The following is a 23,887-nucleotide window of genomic DNA, read 5'->3' as shown; positions in this document are numbered from 1 at the left end:
TATTTAAAATTTAAATACAAAATTAAAAAAGAAAAATGAGTGTAAATTGTGAGCATTGTGTTTTTTTTTGTTTTGTTTTTCTTCCCAGATTTTTTTACCTTCTGAATACAATCCTTCCTTTGCAACAACAACAACAACAACAACAAAATTCGGTTCTGCACATATATATAGTACCTAGGATATACTATAAGATATTTAATATGTATGGGAATGCCTGCCATCTGGGGGAGGGGGTGGAGGGAAGGAGAGGAAAAATTCGGAACAGAAGGGAGTACAAGGGATAATGTTGTAAAAAAAAATTACCTATGTATATGTACTGTCAAAGAAAATGTTATAATTATAAAAATTTAAAAAATAATAATTAAAAAAAGAAGAAAAAACATTGTCTTGTACACAACAGATCATAAGGGAAGATTCAAAACATGTAACATTAAATTTTGACTTCAAGAAAGCATTTATAATAATAGTAGACATTGAATTCAGAATTGTCCTTTTCTTTGCTTCCTTATAGATTTTCTCTTCTTCATGGCATACTTTTTACTTTATTCTTTTTTCTTACCTTCCTCCCTTCCCCCCTTTCTTGCCTCAAGGCTGTGGCTACAGTTAAGCATGGATATATTTATGTACATGTGTATACACACATATATGTCTACATAGATACATACACATACATTTAAAGCAATATTAATATGGTTGGCATGTAATATAGATGTCTTTTGGTTGAATCTTTTTTAACTTTCACTTGTTCTGAGATCAATTATTACTACCCTTACTTTTTTTCTAATGAATTCTACTCCAGATCATTATGTTTGTGTATCTCATTTCCAGTCCACTAACTCTACCATTAATTTGTCTCTCTATTACTTAACATCCTCCCCCCACCCTTTCCATCCCTCTTTATCCCATTTCTATTAATCTGCATACCTTATCCAACTCACTTTAAAAACACACCCTTCTACAGTCTGCCTTATTTTATTCCCTCTTCCTATTATTTCTTTATAGATTTTGGAGGGTGTTAAACACTTTTGGATATGTGTGTGTATATTTCACCCTTCCCTCACATATGTTTTCTCTTTAACCAATTTCCAATGTGAGTAGGATTTCAGAACTATCTGTTTTTCCCCATCTAATTAATTCCTGTGTCAATTCTTGCTTATGTTCTCTCTTCATGATCTATTCTTCAGATCTCTTGTTTTTCTTATGACATGTTTTACATTTTCTTCTATTTTTTCATTATTTATATTTTGTCTTGTTATTCCACTGATAGATTTTGTGCAATTCAAATTGTAATACCAGCATATATGCATTTGTTGTTGCTGTTGCTTGTAAAATTTTCTCCTTGATCTGGGGGTTTCAAAATTTAGCAATGATATTCCTGTATATTATCCTTGTAGAATCTCTTTCAAATGGTAATATGTAGCTTTTTTCTATTTCTACTTTATCCTCTTGTTCTATCATTTCAGAATAATTTTCTTCAATTATTTCTTATTGTATCAAGGTTCTTTTTTTCTGGTCATAGCTTTTATATTGTCCATTTATTCTTATGTTCTCTCTTCAAGATCTATTCTTCAGATCTTTGTTTTTCTTATGACATGTTTTACATTTTCTTCTATTTTTTCATTATTTATATTGTTTTGTTATTCCAGGGTCTCTTAACAACTTCGCTGGCTTCCCTTATCCAATTCTAATTTTTAAGGATTCATTTTCATCCATAAGACTCTGGATATCCTTTTCTAGTTGGTTTACTTTCTTTTCACAATGTTCTTGTTTTTCTTGGATTGTTCTCACTATTTTTTTTCTTTTACTTTTTTCTTCATTCTCTCTCATTTGCTTTTTAAGAAGCAACACTGTAAGAGAAATGATCAAAAAGCCACAGAAGCTGTTAGCAAAAAGCTTTACACCAACTGTCACCTCTGAAAAAGAAATTGCCAGAGAGCTGCAGAGGTTGTAACAAAAAATAAAAAATAAAATGAAATACCAAAGAGCTCATAAATGCTATGGGTAAAGAAACATTTTTGTTCCACTGGAGGAGGTAACTTAGACAAGCCTGCCAGGGCCTGCTTTCAGACTAAAAAGACCCAAGGCAGAGAGGCCAACCTTCCACGTATACTATTATGGTGAGACAAAGACATATAACAGCAACAATGAGGCAAGCCTGCCTGGAGGCCAGATGGGATCACAGCAGGGCTCCAGTGTAATGTTCTTCTCTAAAGTGTAATCTTCTCTGGAGCAGGTTTCTTGGAGGGCTTCTGGAGGCAGCCTTCCTATCAGTTCAGATCAATAACCACCTCAAATGCAGCCAGGAGTTAAAGTCCAAATCCTTTATTGTCTGTCAAAATCTCTCCTTCCCTTGAGCCTTCATCCAGCATAAAGGTGGAAAGTGGAATGAATCTGTCTCCGCCTCCGAGAGGGGGCTTCTCCTTTAGTGGACTGGCCCTCCTTATATATGTTCTCTTAAAGGTGTGAGTCTTGTGGCACTCTCATAACTACTAAGTATATTAGCGAACTAGAGAACCATTAAGTACCCTGCTAAGTTAGATAATTATCATCTCTATCAATTCCACTGACTTAGCACCTTGTAAGAATGCTAACACTCCATGACTGGGGCGGTTCCTGCTGGTGCTTGCCCAAGCTCAGGGCTGGGCCACTTCTGAGACTTAGCTGCAGCACAGTCCACCCAGAGTTTGGGCACACAGGACTGTCCTCACACGGAGCTCAGGGCCCAGCTTGCTTGGTGAGCCTTCGCCCTGGAAGAGGAGGAGTCTCCTAAAGACACAAGTGGTCTTTCGTGAGGTAGTTCAGCTTTTTCTTGGAGACCTCTGAGAGGGGAAACCCAGCACCTCTCGTTGGTCTTGTGGAGACACTGCGGTTGCCTCTGCCTCTGTGACCCCCATTGGGGGTTTCCTGGCCGAGACGCTGCAGTGCTTGGCCACTTCCTTCTCCAGCTCATTTTGCACATGAGGACAGGGAGGCAGAGGTTACATGAGGGGCCCAGATTTGAGCGCATCTTCCTGGCCCTGGTCCCTCATCTAACTTCGGGCAGCTCCGACTGTTAGGAAGATTTCTAAGATTGCCGCTTTCCCACATTTAGCCCTGCTCCGCTTTTGTCCTGTGGGGCCAGTCAGGAAATGTCTAAGCCTTCACAACAGGAAAGATCTTCACATTCTTCATGACGGCCACCATGGTCCCCCCTCAGTCTTCTCTACAGACATTTCACTTTTCTAACCGATCTTCCTATGACAGGAGTCTGCAGCTTCACCTCCCGGAGTCTGCAGCTTCACCTCCGGGGGTCTGCAGCTTCACCTCCGGGAGTCTGCAGCTTCACCTCCAGGAGTCTGCAGCTTCACCTCCCGGAGTCTGCAGCTTCACCTCCGGGAGTCTGCAGCTTCACCTCCCGGAGTCTGCAGCTTCACCTCCGGGGGTCTGCAGCTTCACCTCGTGGAGTCTGCAGCTTCAGCTCCGGGGAGTCTGCAGCTTCACCTCCGGGGGTCTGCAGCTTCACTTCCGGGGGTCTGCAGCTTCTCAGTGGCTGTTAGGCCGCTCCCAGCACCGGCAGGACTGCAGATGGGCTCAGACAGGTGCTGCGTCTCTCTCCTTGGAAGCTGGGCCCCTCTGAATTCAGACAGAGTCGCAGTCACCGCCCTGTACGCGGCTCGGGCTCCTTGCCTGCACTCATTGCCTCGGCCTGCTCTCCTGCGCAGGGTCCTCATGCTCTGGGTCCCAGAGAGCGGCTCCGGCTTCCTCGGACCCTCGGCTTCTCGCCCCGCGGAACTTTCCAAAAACGAAGCCCGGGCTGCCCTGGGGTTTCCCGAGCTCGGCGCCCTCGGGTCGTCTCCCACCAGCCCTGTGCCCCACACGCTGAGTCCTCCCGCTCCTCTCCCGCTCCTCCGCCCAGCACTGCCACACAACAGCGGGGGGTTTTCCTCCGAGACACGCGCAGAAAATGCAGCAGCCCCACCCCGCCACTCCCAGTTGGCCTTCGGCCCAGGAGCCCTTGCGAAGTGTCACTTCCACCCCGCCCTCTCCCCACCTTTCTCATGCTTTCTTGGGGAACTTCTCTTTTCTGACAATCTGGGACGGGGTAAGTGGGATCCGAAGGCGGGCCGGGCCCAGCGGCAGGGGACGAAGAATGCCTTGTCCTAAATTACTTAAGTCTTGGGGCCGAAAGGGCAGAGGTGCGGGTTCTGAGTGGGGGCGGAGCCGCATTCAAAGCCCCGCCCCTAAGGTTCTGGGGCTGCCTGGAACCTTCTAGAGCTCAGTCTGTCTTTGGGGAGGAAGTCCTGGGTTAAGTCTGGTTCTTGGGCGTGATGTCACATGGGCTTCCTCTCCTTTTCCCAGAATCCTCCTGGGCACTTGCCCTCCAGAAAGTCTTACCTGTTTCTGGGGATCCCTCAGGATACCCAGTGTCCTGTCTTGTCCCTAGAGGGATGTCGGCCTGAAGCCAGTGTCCCCTCCAGAGAAGTGACCGTGTTCTTGTGACCACAGACCCCTTTTTCCCCCTCCCACCCCTGGGTCACCCTCAGTGAGAAGTGGGCCTCCTCATTGGTCTCCTTTACTCCGCAGAGCCACCTCCTCTTGTCGTCTCCGGACCTCCAAGGAGAAGGAGCAGGTGATGATCCCTGGAGTGCTCACCAGGCCCAGACAGGTGAGTTACCCCTGCTGCGGCAAGCATCCCCTGCACCCCAACTGTCTGGTTTTCTTTTGATGCCCCAGTGCCTTCCCCCCCCCAGCTCCAACCCCCACCAAGAAGGCAAACTTTAGCGCCCCCATTCTGCACGGGCAGTCACTCTGACAGAGCTGATCAGCTCTCTCCGCTTTCCCGCTGAGCGCCATCCGAGTTTGTCAAGGTCCAGGTTTGCTGTGTTGTTTGTTGCTGGTTTGCCTCAGGTTTTACTCTGCCCGATCCTCTTATTTGAGGCAATCTAAAGGTGTGAAGAAGGGTCTCAGTTGTTGTAGTTTGCTTTCTCTGTCAGTATATTAGGTCGTTTTTTCCCCACTGGACTATCCAGAACTTTGATTTCTTGTTTTGAAAAATGCCTTTTTGTAGCCTTTGAGTATTTTTCAGTTGGGAAAATGGCTTTTATAAGTTTACCCCAGTTCTATATATATTTGAGAAATGAGGTTTTAATTAGAGAATTTTGTTTTAAAACCTCTTTTAAAAATTCCTATTTATGTTGTAGCTGCCTTCATTTTGTTTTTGCAAAGATTTAAATTTCATGTGATCAAAATCATGCATATTGTCTCCAGGGATCCTCCGCGTCTCTTGTTTGATTGTAAATTCTTTCCTTATCCATAAAAATGACAGGTAAGTTCTTTCTCCTTTGCTTATGATATCTTTCATGTTTTAATCACATATATTTTTTTAATCTTGTTAGTTTTGAGATGTTGGTCCATGCCTTAGATACTGCCAGACTGCTTTGCAGTTTTCTGAGCAACAGAAAAAATTTCTTGCCCCCAAAGTTTGGTGGGTTTTTTTTTCAAGTTCACTTAATTTTAAAAATATTTTTATTTTTTTCCCAATTATATTTTAAATTTTCTAACTTAAAAAAAAAAACACTTTTGAATTCTAAATTCCTATTCCCATCCCCATTAAGAAAGCATATGTGAAATTAGGCAGATTTCCATAAAAATCATGTTGTGAAAGAAAACATAGATTTCCCCCTGTCCCCCCAAAGGAAACCCTCAAAAATTTTTTTAAAAAGAAAATGCTTCAGTCTGGTTCCAGGGACAATCAATTATTATGTAGAGGACTTTTCATAATAAGTCCTTTGGAGTATCTGTGGATCATTGCACTGCTTCAAATAACAAAGTTTTTCACAGATGATCAGCCAACATCATCTTATTGTTTATTTGTATACAATACATTTCGTTTGTCTTGAGTTCATGAAAGGCTTTCCAAGTTTTTCTGAGAGCATCCTGCTCATCATTTCCCATAGAATAATATTCTATCATAAACACAAACCACAGTTTATTCAGCCATTCCCCAATTGATGGATTCTACTCAATTTCCAATTTTTCCCCCCTAAGAATAGTGTTATTATAGTTTTATACATATAGTTCCTTTTCCTTTTCCTTTTTTTTCCAACTCTTCAGGGATTCATACCCAGTAGTAGTATTGTTAGATCAAAGGATATGCATGATTTTATAGCTCTTTGGGAATAATTCACATCTTCTTCTTATTTATCTCTTGGGAAATGACTCTTATTTTTTATGTTTGACCCAGTTCCCTAGGTGTTTGAGAAATGAGGCCTCATCAGAGAAACTTGTTTCAAAATTCATTTTTGCTACCTATATCCCTCCCTATTTATTCTATTCTCTTGGTCCCTTTACCTTGTCCCTCCTCAAAAGTGTTTTGTTACTGACCAATCCTTCCTCCAATAAGCTCTGTGTTCTATCCTCTCTCCCATTCTCATGTCCCTTCTCCTACTCTCCTGCACAGTAAAATAGATTTTGATACTTTTGTGTGTGTATGTTATTCTTTGAATTAATTCTGATGAAACTAAAGTTCAATCACTCCTCACCATTCCCATCTTTCCCTCTACTATAAAAGCTTTTTCTTGCCTCTTTTATGGTGGATAATTTTACCATTGCATTTTTCTCTTTCCCTTTTTCACAGTACATTCCTCTCACTCCTTAATTTTATTTTTTTAGATATTATTACTTCATATTCAACTCATTCCTATGCTCTCTGTATGCTTCTTTTAACTGCCATAATTATGAGAAAGTTCTAATAAGTTGCAATTCTCATGTAGGAACATAACCAGATAAACCCTTATTAAGTCCCTTATGATATACCTTTCCTAATGATCTCCTTAAGTTTCTTCTGAGTCCTGTACTTTCTATTCAGCTCTGGCCTTTTCATCACAAATGCTTGAAAATCCTTTATTTTATTGAATTTCCACCTTTTCCCCTGATTATACTCAGTTTTGCTGGATAGGTGATTTTTGATTGTAATATTAAACCTTTTTCTCTTATCACACCCCTCCCCAGTTTTTAAGATACAAAAAATAAAGAAAGAAAATTATAAGAATAGGATGAAGAGAAATGAAAATTAGTGATAATGAATATAAATTTATCCATAAAATCTTAGAGCATAGCAGAATGGATTAGAAAACAAAATCCAGCTATCATTTGGGGAACAGTTGAATAAGTTATTGTCCATGAATGTAAAAGAATATTATTGTTCTATAAAAATGATGAGCAGACTGATTTTAGGAAAGTGTGGAAAGATATAAACTGATGCTGAGTAAAGTGAGAAGAACCAGAACTTTTTGCACAATAACAGCAAGATTATGGGGTGATCAGCTATAATAGACTTAATTCTTCTTAGCAATGAAGTGAACCAACACAATTCTAATAGACTTTCAATGAAAAATGCCATCTGCATCCAGAGGGAAAACTATGGAGACTGAATGTGGATTGAAGCATACTGTTTTCACTTTGTGTGTGTTTGCTTTTTTCTTTCTTGTGGTTTTTTTTTTTCACTTTGTTCTGATTTTTTATTTATTTGGAACTCAAAGTCTACCAAAATAGAAAAAATAGACTATAAAGAGAAACATAAAAAGGTAAACAAGAAAGGGAAAATAAAGTATGTTATTCAATAAGGCTAAAACTATTACAGTAAACAGAAAAAAGAGTGTGGGATGATCATTGAAATATACTCATTGAATTTGGGTCAGAGAGAGGGAATAACAGTTGAGTATTAAAATCTATATTATCCTATAGTAAAGAAAGAGGATAAAGGGAAAAGAAAAGGACCGACTCTCTAGACCAAGGGAGATGGGCATCAGAAGTGAAATAAATATTGGTGAGTCAGTGAAAAGAAAAAGAAAAATGTAGGGAGGAAAATATGATGGAAACAAATCATAACTGTGATTGTCAATGAGATGAATTCTTCCATAAATTGGAAGAGGACAGCAGAGTGGATTAAAACCAGAATCCTATGTTTTGTTTATAAGGAACACATTTGAATGGAGTTAAAATTTATTTCATGCTTCAACAAAAACAAAATAGGAGTTATAAAGTAAATAGAATTTTAGAAATGTTGAATATGATAGACCAATGAAGAATATTGAATAAGGATAGAAAGGAATATACTTTTTTCTCAATGGTATATGGCACCTACATAAAATTTGACCTTGTATTAGAGCATAAAAATTTCACAATCTAATGCTGAAAGATAGAAATAGTAAATGCATCCTTTTTCAAATCATGTTGGAATAAAAACTATATGCAATAAAAGAGCCGTGGAAAGATAGATTAAAAAGAAATTGGGAATTAATCTTAAAGAATGAGTCAAATAACAATCACAGAAACAGTCAAACATCAAAGAGAATGACAATAAAGACAACATAGCAAAATTTGTGGGATTTAGCCAAAGCAGGACTTGGAGAAATTTTATGTCTAAATGCTTATTTCAGTAAAATAAGGAAAGAGCAAATGAACAAAATGTATATCCAAGTCTAAAAGCTAGGAGAAAAAAATTGAAAATCCCCAATTAAACACCAAATTAGAAATCCTGAAGATCAAGAGAGAGAGATTAATAAAATTCAAAGTTAGAAAACAATTGAACTAATAACTATAACTAAGAGTTTTTAAAATGAAAAACAAATTAACTTTCTCAAAATTTGATTTTAAAAAGAAAGTAGAAAACTAAATTGCCATATTAAAAATTAAAAGGGTGAATTCACCAGCAATGACTAGAAAAATTAAAGCATTAATTAAGAACTGTTTTGCCCAACTATGCAATCTGCCTATTCAATTGAAATGAATGAATATTCACAAAAATATTAACTGCCAGGATTAATGAAGGGTAAATAAAATGTTTAATCCCCTTTTAGATTCCTAAAAGAAACTAAGCAAGCCATTAATGAACTCCCTAAGAAACTCCCTAAGAACCGCAAGACTAGATGGATTTACAAATGAATTCTTTCAAACTTTTAAGAAAAATTAATTCCATTAGTATAGAAACTATTTTGAAAAATAGGTGAAGTCCTTCTAAATTCCTTTTATAACATATACATGGTGCTGATACCCAAACTAGGAAGAGCCATAACAGAGAAAATTATATGCCAATTTTCCTAATAAATATTGATGCAAAACATTTAAATAAAATGTTAGCAAAGAAATTACATTAATATATTATCAGAGTAATACACTGATTAAATGGTATTTGTAAAAGGAATTCAGGGTTGGTTCAGTATTAGTAAAACTATCTTCATAATTGACCATATTAATAAAAAATATATAATTATTTCAATAAAAGCAGAAAAACATTTTTAAGAAAAGACAGCACTCATTTTTATTAGGAACACTAGAGCACATGGAAATGAATGGAACTTTCCTTGAAATGATAAGTAGTATTTATATAAAAACATAAATAAGCTTTATCTATAATGGGCATAAGCTAGAAAACTTGTCAGTATGATAAAGACTGAAACAAGGAAATCCATTATAGCATTGTTACTCATTATTATACCTCAGAGAATCAACTAAAACTACTTGAAATAATTAAGAACTTCAGCAAAGTCACAGGGTATAAAATAAACCCACAGAAATTATCAGCATTTCTATATGTAATCAACAAAGCCCAGCAACAAGAGAAATTTCACTTTAAATAACTTGAACAGTATGTCTGACTTTGGCTGATCAAACCAATAGAAGCTCAGCATGCTCTGCCACAGGTCTCTATGAACTTTTGGAGTGGCTTCTCTAATTTGTGCATTTAATGTTTCCTTTGGGCTAATTCATCTCTGCTTTGCTCATAGAGCACAGCCCCTTCTCAAGTGAGGGCACGCCATGCTGGGTGGTCCTAGACCAGGGTTTCCCATGTTATATAGCAGATTCTACAGTTCTTAAGAGAGGCCTTGAGAGTGTCCTTGTATTGCTTTTTCTGACCACCTTGTGAGTGCTTGCCCTGTGTGCGTTCTCTATAAAATAGTCTTTTGGGCACGCATCCATTTGGCACTCAAACCATGTGGCCGGCCCAAAGGGAGCTGTGCTCTCTGCAGCAGAGCTGGAATGGCGGGCAGTTTAGTTTGATAAAGGACTTCTGTGTCCGATATATTATCCTGCCAGTGATCGTCAGTCTTCCTAAGACAATTCAAATGAAAGACATTCAGTTTCCTGATGTAGCACTAGTATACTGCATAGGTTTTATAGCAGTACAACAAAAAGGTCAGTACAAGGTTCTGTAGATCTTCAGTTTGGGATCAATCTAATACCTCTCCTCTTCCACACTTTGGAGTCTCCCCAACACTGAGCTAGCTCTGACAATATGTGTCAATCTCATTATCTATGTGGACATAGAGAGTATCTTGCTGAGGTAAGACAACTTATGCGCAACATTCAAAACTTCACTGTTGATTGCAACTGATGATTCCACATCTGGATGGGGTATTGCTGGCTGATGGAGGACCTGTTTTTTCTTAGTATTCATTGTTAGGCTAAAATTAGCACAAGCATTTCCAAAATATATAGACAACTGACTCTGATTTATAAGAAATCAAGCCATTCTCCAGTTGATAAATGGTCAAAGGATATGAACAGACAATTTTCAGATGATGAATTTGAAACTATTTCCACTCATGAAAGAGTGTTCCAAATCACTATTAATCAGAGAAATGCAAATTAAGACAACTCTGAGATATCATTACACACTGTCAGATTGGTTAAGATGACAGGAAAAATAATGCTGAATGTTGGAGGAGCTGTGGGAAAACTGGGACACTGATGCATTGTTGGTGGAGTTGTGAAAGAATCCAACCATTCTGGAGAGCAATCTGGAATATGCCCAAAAAGTTATCAAACTATGCATACCCTTTGATCCAGCAGTGCTACCACTGGGCTTATCTTATATCCCAAAGAGATACTAAAGAAGGGAAAGGGACCTGTATGTGCCAAAATGTTTGTGGCAGTCCTCTTGTAGTGCCTAGAAACTGGAAGATGAATGGATGCCCATCAAATGGAGAATGGTTGGGTAAATTGTGGTATATGAATGTTATGGAATATTATTGTTCTATAAGAAATGACCAGCAGGAGGAATACAGAGAGGCGTGGAGAGACTTACATGAACTGATGCTGAGTGAAAGGAGCAGAACCAGGAGATCACTATACACTTCAACAACAATACTGTATGAGGATGTATTCTGATGGAAGTGGATATCTTCAACAAAGAGAAGATCTAATTCAGTTCCAACTAATCAATGATGGACAGAATCGGCTACACCCAGAGAAGGAACACTAGGAAATGAGTGTAAACTGCATTTTTGTTTTTTGTCCCCAGGTTATCTTTACCTTCTGAATCCAATTTTTCCTGTGCAACAAGAAATTCAGTTCTGCACATATATATTGTATCTAGGATATACTACAACACATTTAACATGTATGGGACTGCCTGCACCTAGGGGAGGAGGTGGAGGGAAGGAGGGGAAAATTCAGAACAGAAGTGAATAGAAGGGATAATGTTGTAAAAAATTATCTAAGCATACTGTCAAAAAAAAAAGTTATAATTATAAAATTAATTTTAAAAAAAGAAAAAAATTAGCACAAGCAGCAGAAAACTGATCTATACTTTGTTGCAAATCTGCTTTAGAAGCTGCATTGAGTGCACAGTGGTCTGAAAACAAAAAATCATGGACCAACATTCTCCACTTTAATTTTGGCTTGTGGCTTTTTCAAGTTGAAGAATTTACTATCAGTGGGGTAGCTGACTTTGATTCTATGTTTGTCCTCATTGAAGATGGTTGGCAGCATGACTGAAAACATGTTTAAAAGCATGGGAGCAAGCACAGAGCTTTATGTATTTTATTATTATTATATAAATATTATATATTTATTTATTTTACTCCATTGATAATTTGGAAAGCTTGAGAGCATTGCCCATTGCTAAGAACCCAAGCAAGCTTGCCATCATAAAATTACTGTACAATACTGATAAACTTCTCTGGGCAACCAAATTTTCCATATGCTTCATGGCTGACAGTATCAAATGCTTTGGTCAGATCTACAACATTTGTATCTACAAATGTTGTATATAGACCTCTGTTCTGCTCATGGAATTTTTTCCTGAAGATGTCGGCAGCAAACACCATATCAGCTGTTCCTTGGCCCTATCTGAAGCCACACTGACCCTCAGGTAGATGACTTTTTTCTAGGTGACCCTATCCTACCTCTAAACATATCAATTGGTCATAAGTGGGCAAAGCTAATATTTTTTTTTATTTTTTTTATTATATATATATATATATATATATATATTTTATAATATTATCCCTTGTATTCATTTTTCCAAATTACCCCCCTCCCTCTATTCCCTCCCCCCGATGACAGGCAATCCCATACATTTTACATGTGTTACAATATAGTCTAGGTACAATACATGTGTGTGAATATCATTTTCTTGTTGCACAATAAACATTAGAATCCGAAGGTACATGCAACCTGGGCAGACAGATATTAGTGCTAACAATTTACATTCACTTCCCAGTGTTTCTTCTCTGGGTGTAGCTACCTCTGTCCATCATTGATCAACTGGAAGTGAGTTGGATCTTCTTTATGTTGAAGATTTCCACTTCCATCAGAATACATCCTCATACAGTATTGTTGTTGAAGTGTACAGTGATCTTCTGGTTCTGCTCATTTCACTCAGCATCAGTTGATTTAAGTCTCTCCAGGCCTCTCTGTATTCCTCCTGCTGGTCATTTCTTACCGAGCAATAATATTCCATAACCTTCATATACCACAATTTACCCAACCATTCTCCAACTGATGGACATCCATTCATCTTCCAGTTTCTAGCTACAACAAAAAGAGCTGCCACAAACATTTTGGCACATATATGTTTCTTTCCGCTCTTTAGTATTTCTTTGGGATATAATCCCAGTAGTCAAAGCTAATATTTTAAAAATGATAAAAAAAAACCTAGTTCTACCTAAATTAAATTTCTTATTCAATGCCATACTAATCAAACTACCAAAAATTATTTTATAAAACTAGAAAAAAATAATAAAATTCATCTGGAAAAACAAAATGTCAAGAATATTAAGATAATTAATGGAAAAAATGCAAAGGAAGGTGGCCTAGCTGTACCAGATCTAAAACTATATTATAAATTCTCAATAAAATAACATCAAAACTACTTGCATTGCCGAAGAAATTAAATGATGGGTCAGTGACAGTAGTCAATGGCTATAGTAATCTATTGTTTAATGAATGAAAAGACTCCAAGTTCTAGAATAAGAACTCACTATTTGACAAAACTGTTAGGAAAACTGAAAAATAGTATAGTAGAAGCTAGGATATACCCAGCTTTTATACTATATATTTCAAGATAAGGTCAAAATGGGTACATGATTTAGATGTAAAAGGTGATACTGTAAGCATATTAAGAGAGGAAGGAATAGTTTACCTATCATATCTGTGGAAAAGGGAAAAATTTATTCCCCAATAAGAGTGAGCATTATGAAATGCAAAGTGGATAATTTTGATTATATTTTTAAATTTTTTGCAAAATAAAACCAATGTAACCAAGATTAGGAGGAAAGCAGAAAGTTGGAAGACAATCTTTATAGCAGGTATTTTGGATAAAGTTCTCATTTCTCAAATATATAGAGAACTGAGTCAAATTTATAAGAATATTCCCCAGTTGATAAATGGTCAAAGGATAAAGAAATTAAAGTTATCTGTACTTATGGGAAAAAATGCTTTTAATGACTTTTGATTAGAAAGATGCTAGAAAAGATGTGGTAATGCATTCTTGTTGGAGTTGTGAACTGATCCAGGTGTTCTAGAGAACAATTTGGAACTATGTCCAAAGTGCCATAAAACTGCATATCTTTTGAGATATCAAAATTACTACTAGGTCTATTTCTAAAAGATAGAAGTCGATGAAGAAGGGGAAAGAATTAATGCTTAAAGCAGCTCTTTTTATTGTTGCCAGAGGAAAAAATGGTTACTGAGAGAATGGCCATCAATTGGAGAATTGTCTGAACAGGCTGTGGTATATAAAGGTGATGAAATGCTGTTGTGCTGTAAGAAATGATGAGCAGGTGGATTTCAGAAAAAAACCTGATAAGACTTACATGAAGTAATGCTGAGTGAAGGAAACAGAACCTGGAGAATGTCATACACAGTAACAGCAAGATTGTGGGATGGTTAGCTGTGGTAGACTTAGCTCTTCTCAGCAATGTAGTGATCCAAGACAACTCCAAAAGACTCATAATGGAAAATTCTAGAAGAAACAACTTTGAAGTCTAAATGCAGATCAAATCATCCTATTTGTGTATGTGTCCTCTTTTGTTCTGTTTATTCTTTCACAATATGTCTAATGGGGGAAAATGTTAACTCAAAATCTTAGAAAGTATCTTGGTTAAAAACTCTTCATGTAATTGGAAAATAAAATACTATTTACATTTTTAAAAACTGGCTTGATGAGAGTGGGGAATATGATTGAAGTGAATGTCAAAGCTAAACAGCTAAAATCTTGTTTATATATAATATTCCATGACAATCATATTGCATAATTTTTTCAACCATTCCTTAATTGATGAGCATCCCCTTTTTTTCCATTTCTTGGCTACCACAAAAAGGCCTAATATAAATATTTCTGTTTAAATAGGTTGGTCCTTTCTCTTTTTTGGGTGGTCTCTTTGAGATATAGTGGTATTGATGGATCAAGGCATATGCACAGTTTTATAGCTCCTTGGGCATAGTTCCAAATTGCTCTCCAGAATGGTTGGATCAATATACAACTCTACCAACAATGCATTAGTGTCCCAGTTTTCCCTCATCTTCTCCAATATGCAACATTTTCATTTTCTATCATATTACTCTTTTTGATAGATAGGAGGTAGTACCTCAGAGTTGTTTTAATTTGTATTTTTCTAATCAAATCATTTAGAGCATTTTTTCCATGCTGTAGATAGCTTTGATTTCTTCTTAATTTCATATTCTTTATTTATTAATCAAGGAATGTTTTATATTCTTATAAATTTGACTAAGTTCTGTTTATATTTGAGATGTGAGACCTTTGTCCAATACTTGGTGTAAAAGGTTTTTCCCAGCTTTCTGCTTTTTTTCTAGCCCTGGTTGCACTGGGTTTGTTTATTTAAAGCTTTGTAATTCTTTATGATTAAAATTATCCATTTTACATTTTGTAATGCTCCATATCTTCTTTGGTCTTAAATTCTTCTCTTCTCCCTAGATCTGACAGATAATCTATTCCATGTTCTCCTAATTTGCTTTTGGCATCACCCTTTACGTGTAAATTGCCCATTTTTACTTAATCTTTGATTTAATTGTCAGAGGTATGCCGATCTTTACCTAGTTTCTCCCATGCTGTTTTCCAGTTTCTCCAGCAATTTTTGTCAAAGAATGAGTTTTTCTCCCAAAAGGCTGGATCTTTTGGCCTTATCAGTTAACAGATTACTATAGTAATTTACTACAATGTCTTATGTACTAAATCTATTCCACTGTTGTATCACTATTTCTCAGCCAGTACAAATTGTTTTAATAATTACTGCTTTATCACACAGTTTTTAATGTCACAGCTACACCACTTTCCTTCACATAGTTTTCACTGATTCCCTTGATATTATTGATCATTTTTTTCTGGTTCTATAAAGTAATTTTTTGGGTAGTTTGATTGTATGGTGTTGAATAAATAGATTACGTTAAGTAGAATTGTCATTTTTTTTTATATTGGCTTGGCTTATCCATGAGCAAATAATATTTTTTCAGTTGTCTAGATCTGACTTTGTGTGAAAAATGTTTTGTAATTGTGTTCCTGTAGTTCCTGAGTTTGTCTTGGTAAGTAGACTCCCAAATACCTTATATTGTTTTCAGTTATTTTAAATAACATTTCTCTTTCTATTTCTTTCAGCTGGTCTTTTTGTTAACATATAGAAATGCTGATGATTTATGTGAGTTTATTTTGTATCCTGTAAATTTGCTAAAGTTATTTATTATTTCAATTAGGGTTTTTTGTTCATTCTCTAGGATTCTCTAAGTATATCATCATGTCATCTGCAAAGTGTGATTATGCATTTTATTAAATGTTCATTCTTCCCCTTTTTTCAGAGTAAGTAATTTTTGGTTATACTCCTAACTGTTGACTTTTGGCATGTTATATTGTAAGTCCTCTTGTTCTTTAATGAGAGAGTTGCTATTATCTCTCCTGGCTCTATTTTTCATACCAGTTGTTTTTCCAATGATAAATTTCATGTTTTCTTGTTTCTTTTTAAATTCTTTTGGGTTTTTTTTTTTTGTATTTTTTTCTTGCAGTCTCATGGAATAAATAGCTTTCACTTGCCCAATTCTAATTATTAAGGAATTATTTTCTTCATTGAGCTTTTGCACTATTTCCATTTGTACAGTTTTGTTTTTTTAAGGAATTATTTTCTTTTCAATTATTTCCCCTGGATCTTTTCTATTACCATACTAACTCTCTATAGTTGAGTTCTTTTGTTGTTGTTGTTTGGATCATTTTTTCCTATCTATGTTGTGACTTTGTGCTTTTATATAAGAATTGAGCTGTGCTCCTGCATTGTCCTAAGCTTATGGTGCTGAGGTTAAGGACCTTGCTGTTGCCCTTAACTTGGTCTCAGTGTTTCTTCTCCCACTCCAGTAAGATAGTCCTTTCCTATATATTGGTAAAGTGCTCTTCTGCTCTAAAATTGGTCCTGAGACTTTTTTTAAATGTTATTTTTAAGGAATTCAGTTCTTTCTTCACTCCACCACTGTGACAATGGAATTTCTGTAATAGTTGTTTTTACATTAAATTGCCCCCCCCCAATTTTTTTTTCCTTCAAAAGAGAGGAAAATGATAACTTTACTGGTGATGAGGTCATATTGATTGGTGAAAGGATCTGAGAATGTTTAACCTATAAGAGAAAACAGGGTCAATTGATAGCTATTTCATTTTCATTGTTTTATTTTAGAAAGTAGAAAAGTTTTAAGTTGAATTCAAAGGGCAGAAAGTAGGAGCCATGTGTGCAGGTTGTGAAAACCAATAAACATTAATTAAGCACCTACTATGTGCCAGGCACTATGTTGAAGAAGGCAAAAATAGCCTTTGCCCTCAAAGAGCTTACAATCTGATGGGAGAGGAATTTTTAAATGCCTGTCATCAACCAGGCATTGTAGTATGTTTCATTTAAATGAATGAAATAAATGCTAATCTATACTGTCAAGTACTTTTCCTTCAAACTTGATAAGAACTAAACCTGCATAACTCAAATATTTTTGGTGTTTCAGGAATCAGTGACATTCAAGGATGTGGTTGTGGAATTCACTCCGGAGGAGTTGGTACATTTGAACCCATCTCAGAAAAAGTTATCCAAGGAAGTGATGACGGAGAACTATAAGAACTTGGTCTTTTTGGGTAAAAACAGCTACTCCTTTGGAGTTTTAATATATACTATAGAGATTTTCGAGACTTTGGCAGTTATTTTTTGGCATAATCCTAATCCTTTTGTATCAAGAGATAAAATATTTGTATTACTTTATTGTCCTATTCAGAAGGCAATGTATATGTTCATTCAGAAAGTATTCTCTTTCTCTAAGTAGGGAGTATGTCATATGAGTTGTTTTTTTTTTGTAAATACTCAGTAACCCATTCCCTCATAATATAGACTGACCTTCATTGGTCATTTGTACCATCAGTGAGGTCTTCCTAACCTGCCTATTTTCTTACCCTGCCTTCCCTCCTCCTCCAAACCTTTTAAGTTTAGATTTTTAAAATTTTATTGATTTTTTTAAAGTGTCAATTCTCCTTCCCCTCCTCACAAGTTTAAAATAAATAAATAAATAAACAAACAAATAAACAAACAAACAAACAAACAAACAAACAAATAAATAAATAAATAAATGAACCTGCTTCTCTCCTCCACCAACCAGCATGTTGAGCATACTCCCTAGTTAAACAATACAATTTCCCAGAGAAAATAGCTAATAGCAAGTGTCCTTGATGATGTAAGAAACATTCTGCAGTCTCATTCCCACACTTCTCTCATGAGTGTAGGGTAGAGTACTAAAATCATTTAAGATAGACTAATTAAATTACCATCTCTACCATTTTTTTCATTTTCATTGAACAGAATATGCAATTTCCAAACCAGATTTCCATCAAATGGAAAGCAAGGAAATATTTTGGATGCCTGAGACAGATATCCCAAGAACCAGCTGTCCAGGTAACTACATAAAAATCAAGCTGATGAGTTTTAAACTATAGCTCTGTTGGTCATTTTGTATCAGAAGTTTTTACAAAATAGTTTTCCAATAATGTATTTAAGATTTTCTTCTTTTTTTTCCCATTCTTTTGGTTTTGTCTTATTATTTCTTAATGTCCTAAAAAGTCATTACTTATCCAGTTTGTAACGTGCTCTCCCGGCAGTTACAATTACTAGTCTGTCCTAGACCCACCAGAGTACCTTTGACCACTGTCCTTTGCAGTGTGAGCTCTACCCGGCTCGCCTCCTCTGAGGCCTTCTAAGGTCTCTGGCCACAATCTCTTGAATCTATAGCTTAATAACCGGTAGCGCACTCAAGAACAGCCACGTGTAATCTTAAAAGCCTTTATTATACCTACTCACATAATGCCCTGACTGATGCCCTGACTTGTTGGTTCCCTAGTGAACACCTGGTCAGAAGACCCATGTGTTCACTACCAAAACCCTTACCTCTTTCGGCTACCCATCTTGCTTGGCCACCCAGGCTAGGAAGCCAGAGTGAAGAGCACCAGGTTAAAGAGGGCAGTTGCTGCCTGCAGTGGGCTTACATAGCCTGTGAGGTCACACACACAGCCAATCAGCGAGAGAGTCACCCATTACAAAACTATCTCAATATGGCCAGGATCCCGCCCAAGGGCAGTCCTAATATCCACAGAAATTACTTCTGGGCCTCAATCTCCCGATGCACTGTGTCCACCCATTTAAAGGGCCCTTACACCAGTTTTAGTTTTTAAGGAATTATTTTCTTCAATGACCTTTTGTGCCTCCTTTTCCATTTGACCATTTCTCCTTTTTTAGGAGTTCTTTTCTTCAATTAATTTTCATGCCTCTTTTCCCTTTTAATCAAATTGCTTTTTAAGATATTCTTCTCATTGGATTATTATACTTCTATTTGGAATATTTGGACTATTCTGTTCTATATACTTTTTTTGTTTTTCATTTGTTATTTTTGTGTTTCCTTTACTAAGTTGTTGAATCTTTTTTCATAATTTTATTGTATTTTTCTCATATCTTTTCCCGACTTTTCCTCTTCTTCTCTTACCAGATCTTTAAAATTCTTTTTGAGCCATTCCATAGTCTGGGGCCAATTCATATTTTTCTTTGAAGCTTTGGATGTAGGAGGAGTTTTTATTTTGTTGTCTTCTGAGTGTGGTTTTTTTTGATCTTCCTTGTCTTTGTAGTAACTCTGTAGTAAGAATTTTTTGCTCTTTTATTTGCTCATTTTCCCAGCATATTTCTTGACTTTTAACTCTCCTAAAGTGATGCTTTATTTGCATTTAGAGGCCACAGTGTCCCAAGCTTCAAGGAGTTTTTGTAGCCATTTTCAAAAATATGACTAAGGACTTTTAAGTTTTTACTTCTTTCATGGTGGTTATCTAAGGAGCAATGTGCTTACTTCTCTTCTGTCCTGTTCTCTAAGGGACCGAAAGGACTCTGGAACTGTAAATAGGATTCCTGCTCTATTGTAGCTACAAGCTCTTGTGGCTAGTCCTTCTCCCCTCCTTGAAACTGCCACCCAAGGTGGGAACCCAGATCCAAATATAAGCAAAGGAACAGATTCCTTCCCCTGCTGCCAGAAAAGAGATTCCTGTAATCTCCTTCTGACCAGTTTTCTGACCCCCTTACCATCTATGGGCTGAGAGTTACAGTTGCTGCTGCTGCTGTTGATTTAATTGCTCCCAAGACTTAGTGTTAATTTCCTAGGGTGGGTCTGTGCTGCTCTGGACTGCTGCTTGCTCACTTTGGTGCCACAGACATTTCCTATCAACCTTTTGAGTTATCTTGGGATGGAAAAATTGTTTTACCCATTCTTTTTGTGAGATAAATTACTTTTTTTTTTAAATCTCTTTACTCAATATGTACCTCAAATCTCAAAAAAAAGTTGTTGCCTCAATATAGGATAGGTATTCTCTAATGTAACTTTTATTTATTTATTTTTTTTTTCTGAGCTGGAATTAAGTGACTTGCCCAGGATCACATAGCTAGGAATAATGTAACTTTTAAATTGTCTTATCATATGCAGTCATTCTTGTGCCTCACTTCCATTAATTCATTCTCTCTTTTAAAACAAGCACATTACTTAAAAGATAAATAGTTTGACTTTTTTCTTGAGTCTCTGATATTTTTTCTGTTGTTTTTCATATTACTTTTTAAGGCTTAATTTAATTTAATTACTTTTTAAATTATAACCTAATTGCTCTTTTCATCTTTTCTATCATTTTATATACCATTTTGTTTTTCTTTATGCTTCAAAATTATGTTTATAAAGTCACTGTGATACATTCATGACATGATTTGTTTAGCTATAGTTCTATCCCTGTACTTAGAAGTTTTCAGTGTAATGCTATTTTGCAAACAGCTGCTGTGAATATTTATTAATAGAGATTTTTGTTTGATTTTAGTAAAATTTTGAGAATGTAGACCTAGTCCTGGGATCATTGGGTTAATGAACATGAACAGTTTTATAGCACTAGCTTAAATTGCTATATTAATTTTCAGAGAAATATCAACAGCAGCAGAAGCAGTACCTATTTCAACATAACTACCATAATTCGTTATCATTTTACAGTGTCTTTGCTAATCTGATGATTCTTTGTTGATATATCCAAATTGTTTCATTCTGACTTCTTAGATTACCTGAGTTTGAATAATGTTTCAGGTAACTATTAATAATTTCCCTAATAAAAAACATCTATATATGTTAATCATTTTCCTTTTTTGAACTGTATCTTACTCTTAAAAATTTTGAATCAGTTCCTTTCAAAATAGATATGTTGTATTGTATAAATTACATATGTTGTACTTAACATATACTTTAACATATTTAACATGTATGGGACTACCTACCATCTAGGGGAGAGGAAAAGTTGGAACAAAAGTTTTTGCAAGGGTCAATGTTGAAAAATTACCCATGCATATGTTTTGTATATAAAAAGCTATAGTAAAAAATACCTATGTTGTATTGTTAGCAGAAATTTATGGCAATGATTTTCTGATATGACTTTCCTTTTTCCTCATTTTTCTTCTTAATTTTGCTTATTTTTTATCTCTTCTTCATCCTAAACTGATCCATTCTCCTTATTCTTGCTCTTCAGTGTTTTCCAATATAAAATAATAAAAATATAAATATAAAAATATGTGGGGGAAGACATTAAAAGTATGCAAATATGTCCCTAACATCTTCCCCCACATTTTTTATATTTTAATGGATATAAAACATCTACATTTTTATGGATAGTCTTTTATTTTCTTATTCCATTCAAATGTCTCTATTTGAAATAGAATAAGGGCTTATTTATCCCTCCAGATATCCCTCCATTCTGTTGATTTATTTATATATGTTAACTATGAGACACAATATTTTTACATAAAATGAATTTTGATCCTTATTGGAAGACCAGTGAGACAAGCTCTCTCAGGTGGGAAAACTAGGGAACAGTTTTAAAACTTTTGAGTGACTACAAACTTTGAGAAAGGGGGAAAGGAGAGAGACAGGGTTAATCAGTCTTTTATTATTCTTTTCAGAGACTAAAGAATGTACTGAAGAAAAACCTTACAAGCATAATGAATGTGAAAAAGCTTTTGGACAGGACACACAACTTGCTCAACAACAGATAATTTGTAATGGAGAGATTCCTTATCAAAGTAAAGAATGTGGAAAGGACTTCCATTACACATCACTATTAGTTGAACATCAAAAAATTCCCACTGGAGAAAAATCTTATGAGTGTAGTGTATGTGGAAAGGCCTTCAGACAGAAGATACAGCTTACTCGTCACCAGAAAATTCATATTGAAGAGAAGTTTTATAAATGTGATGAATGTGAAATGACCTTCAAAGTGAAGAAACAATTTATTCAACATCAGAGAATACATATTGGAGAGAAACTTTATGTATGTAATTGTGGGGAGGCCTTTAAACTGGTGTCGCAGCTTACTCAGCATCAGAGAACACATACTGAAGAAAAACCATTTGTATGTAATGAATGTGGGAAAGGTTTCTTTTGGAATTCAGATTTCATGCGACATCAAAGTATACATACTGGGGAGAAACCTTACAAATGTAACAAATGTGAGAAGGCCTTTAGACTGAAAACACAGCTAAATCAGCATGAGAAAATTCATACTGGAGAGAAACCTTATAAATGTGATGAATGTGGGAAGGCCTTTAGAATGGGGACACACTTTATTCAACATAAGAGAATTCATACAGGTGAGAAGCCTTATGAATGTAATGAGTGTGACAAAACTTTCAGATTGAGAGAACAGCTTATTCTGCATAAGAAAATTCATCCTGGAGAAAAACCATTTGTCTGTGATGAATGTGGGAAGGGCTTCTTTTGGAATTCAGATTTCGTGAGACATCAGAGTATTCATTCTGGAGAGAAACCTTATGAATGCAATGAATGTGGGAAGACTTTCAAACTGAAGACACATCTTAGTCGGCATCAAAAAATTCATACTGGAGAGAAGCCCTACAAATGTGAAGAATGTGGGAAAGGCTTCTTTTGGAATTCAGATTTCGTGAGACATCAGCGTATTCATTCTGAAGAGAAACCTTATGAATGCAATGAATGTGGGAAGGCTTTCAAACTGAAGACACATCTTACTCGACATCAGAAAATTCATATCGCAGAGAAGCCTTACGTATGTGATGAATGTGGTAGTTCCTTCAGTAGTGATCTATTACTTAATGCACATAAGAAAACACATGAAGAAATATCTTATGATTGTGAGGAGCATGAGTTCTTCCAGTATGACTTGGATAACTTATTCAATGACACAAATCTGGATTGGGAAGAAAACTTTTTAATATAATGTATTAGGGAAAGTCTTCCACCTGAACTTGATACTTAACATCAAGGAGTTCATGCTGCAGAGAAATGTTATGTCTTCAGTTGGACCACAAAACTTGACATCAGAAAATTTTTACTAGAGAAAAACCTTATGAAAGCAATTAACATGGGAACCCCAGACTGCAATGTTATCTGCCCTTCCTTGGCTATGTGAAGGTGAAGTAGAATTTCATGACAGGACATGCTTTGGAAAAATGTGGGGTTCAGGGAGTTCAGCGGTGCAGAAGGGGAAGCAGCTTATGTTGGTACTGTGCAGAGAGCAGAGGCTACTTCGAATGATGACCCTGGGTAGCACAAACTGAACAATCTGAGGACATTTTTGTCTGGGGCTTAAACAGTGGAAAAAGGAAGTTGTAAACTTTCAAACAGTGATAATCTCCAACATCCTCAGCTTTCATGATGCTGGTTTTGAAAATGAAATCTCTTCCTGAATCACTGCCACTGAATTTTGGGGAGACCCCAGGCTGCAGAGTGGAAGCCCTATAGATCAGGAACCTATAGACTGCCCAGGTTTCTGTTGATAACAGTATAAAATGTTGCTAATGTCTTGATTGGACCTGCAGGTAATGGTGACTGTCTTTTCAGGAGAGATGATTGATTGGGGAGGGTGGAGACTAAGTCATCACAATATCTCCAATGATGGTTTCTAGATTGAGAAATAAAGCATTAGTGTTTTGCATCATTAACCAAGTTTCAGACCCCAACAAAACTTTCTTGTTGTATATTCCAATAAAAATGAAGAGTTTAGCATCCCATAAATGTGTTCTAAATGACCTAAAATAAAAATGTTAACCATTCCATAACA

General features: G+C 36.3%; 1 protein-coding gene across 1 annotated transcript; it reads left to right on the top strand.

Annotated features, from left to right (window-relative positions):
* The first annotated feature begins 17,259 nt into the window (after positions 1-17,259).
* On the top strand, positions 17,260-23,887 carry LOC141554135 (uncharacterized). Its single transcript, XM_074285719.1, has 3 exons — positions 17,260-17,380; positions 18,096-18,188; positions 21,753-23,887. Exons 1-3 carry the CDS (start codon positions 17,347-17,349, stop codon positions 23,042-23,044), a joined length of 1,419 nt encoding a protein of 472 aa, XP_074141820.1. The 5' UTR covers positions 17,260-17,346; the 3' UTR covers positions 23,045-23,887.

The sequence above is a fragment of the Sminthopsis crassicaudata genome, chromosome 2 (genome assembly GCF_048593235.1).
Source record: "Sminthopsis crassicaudata isolate SCR6 chromosome 2, ASM4859323v1, whole genome shotgun sequence".
NCBI classification, from domain to species: Eukaryota; Metazoa; Chordata; class Mammalia; order Dasyuromorphia; family Dasyuridae; genus Sminthopsis; species Sminthopsis crassicaudata.
This window is presented reverse-complemented; position numbering and strand designations above follow the sequence as displayed.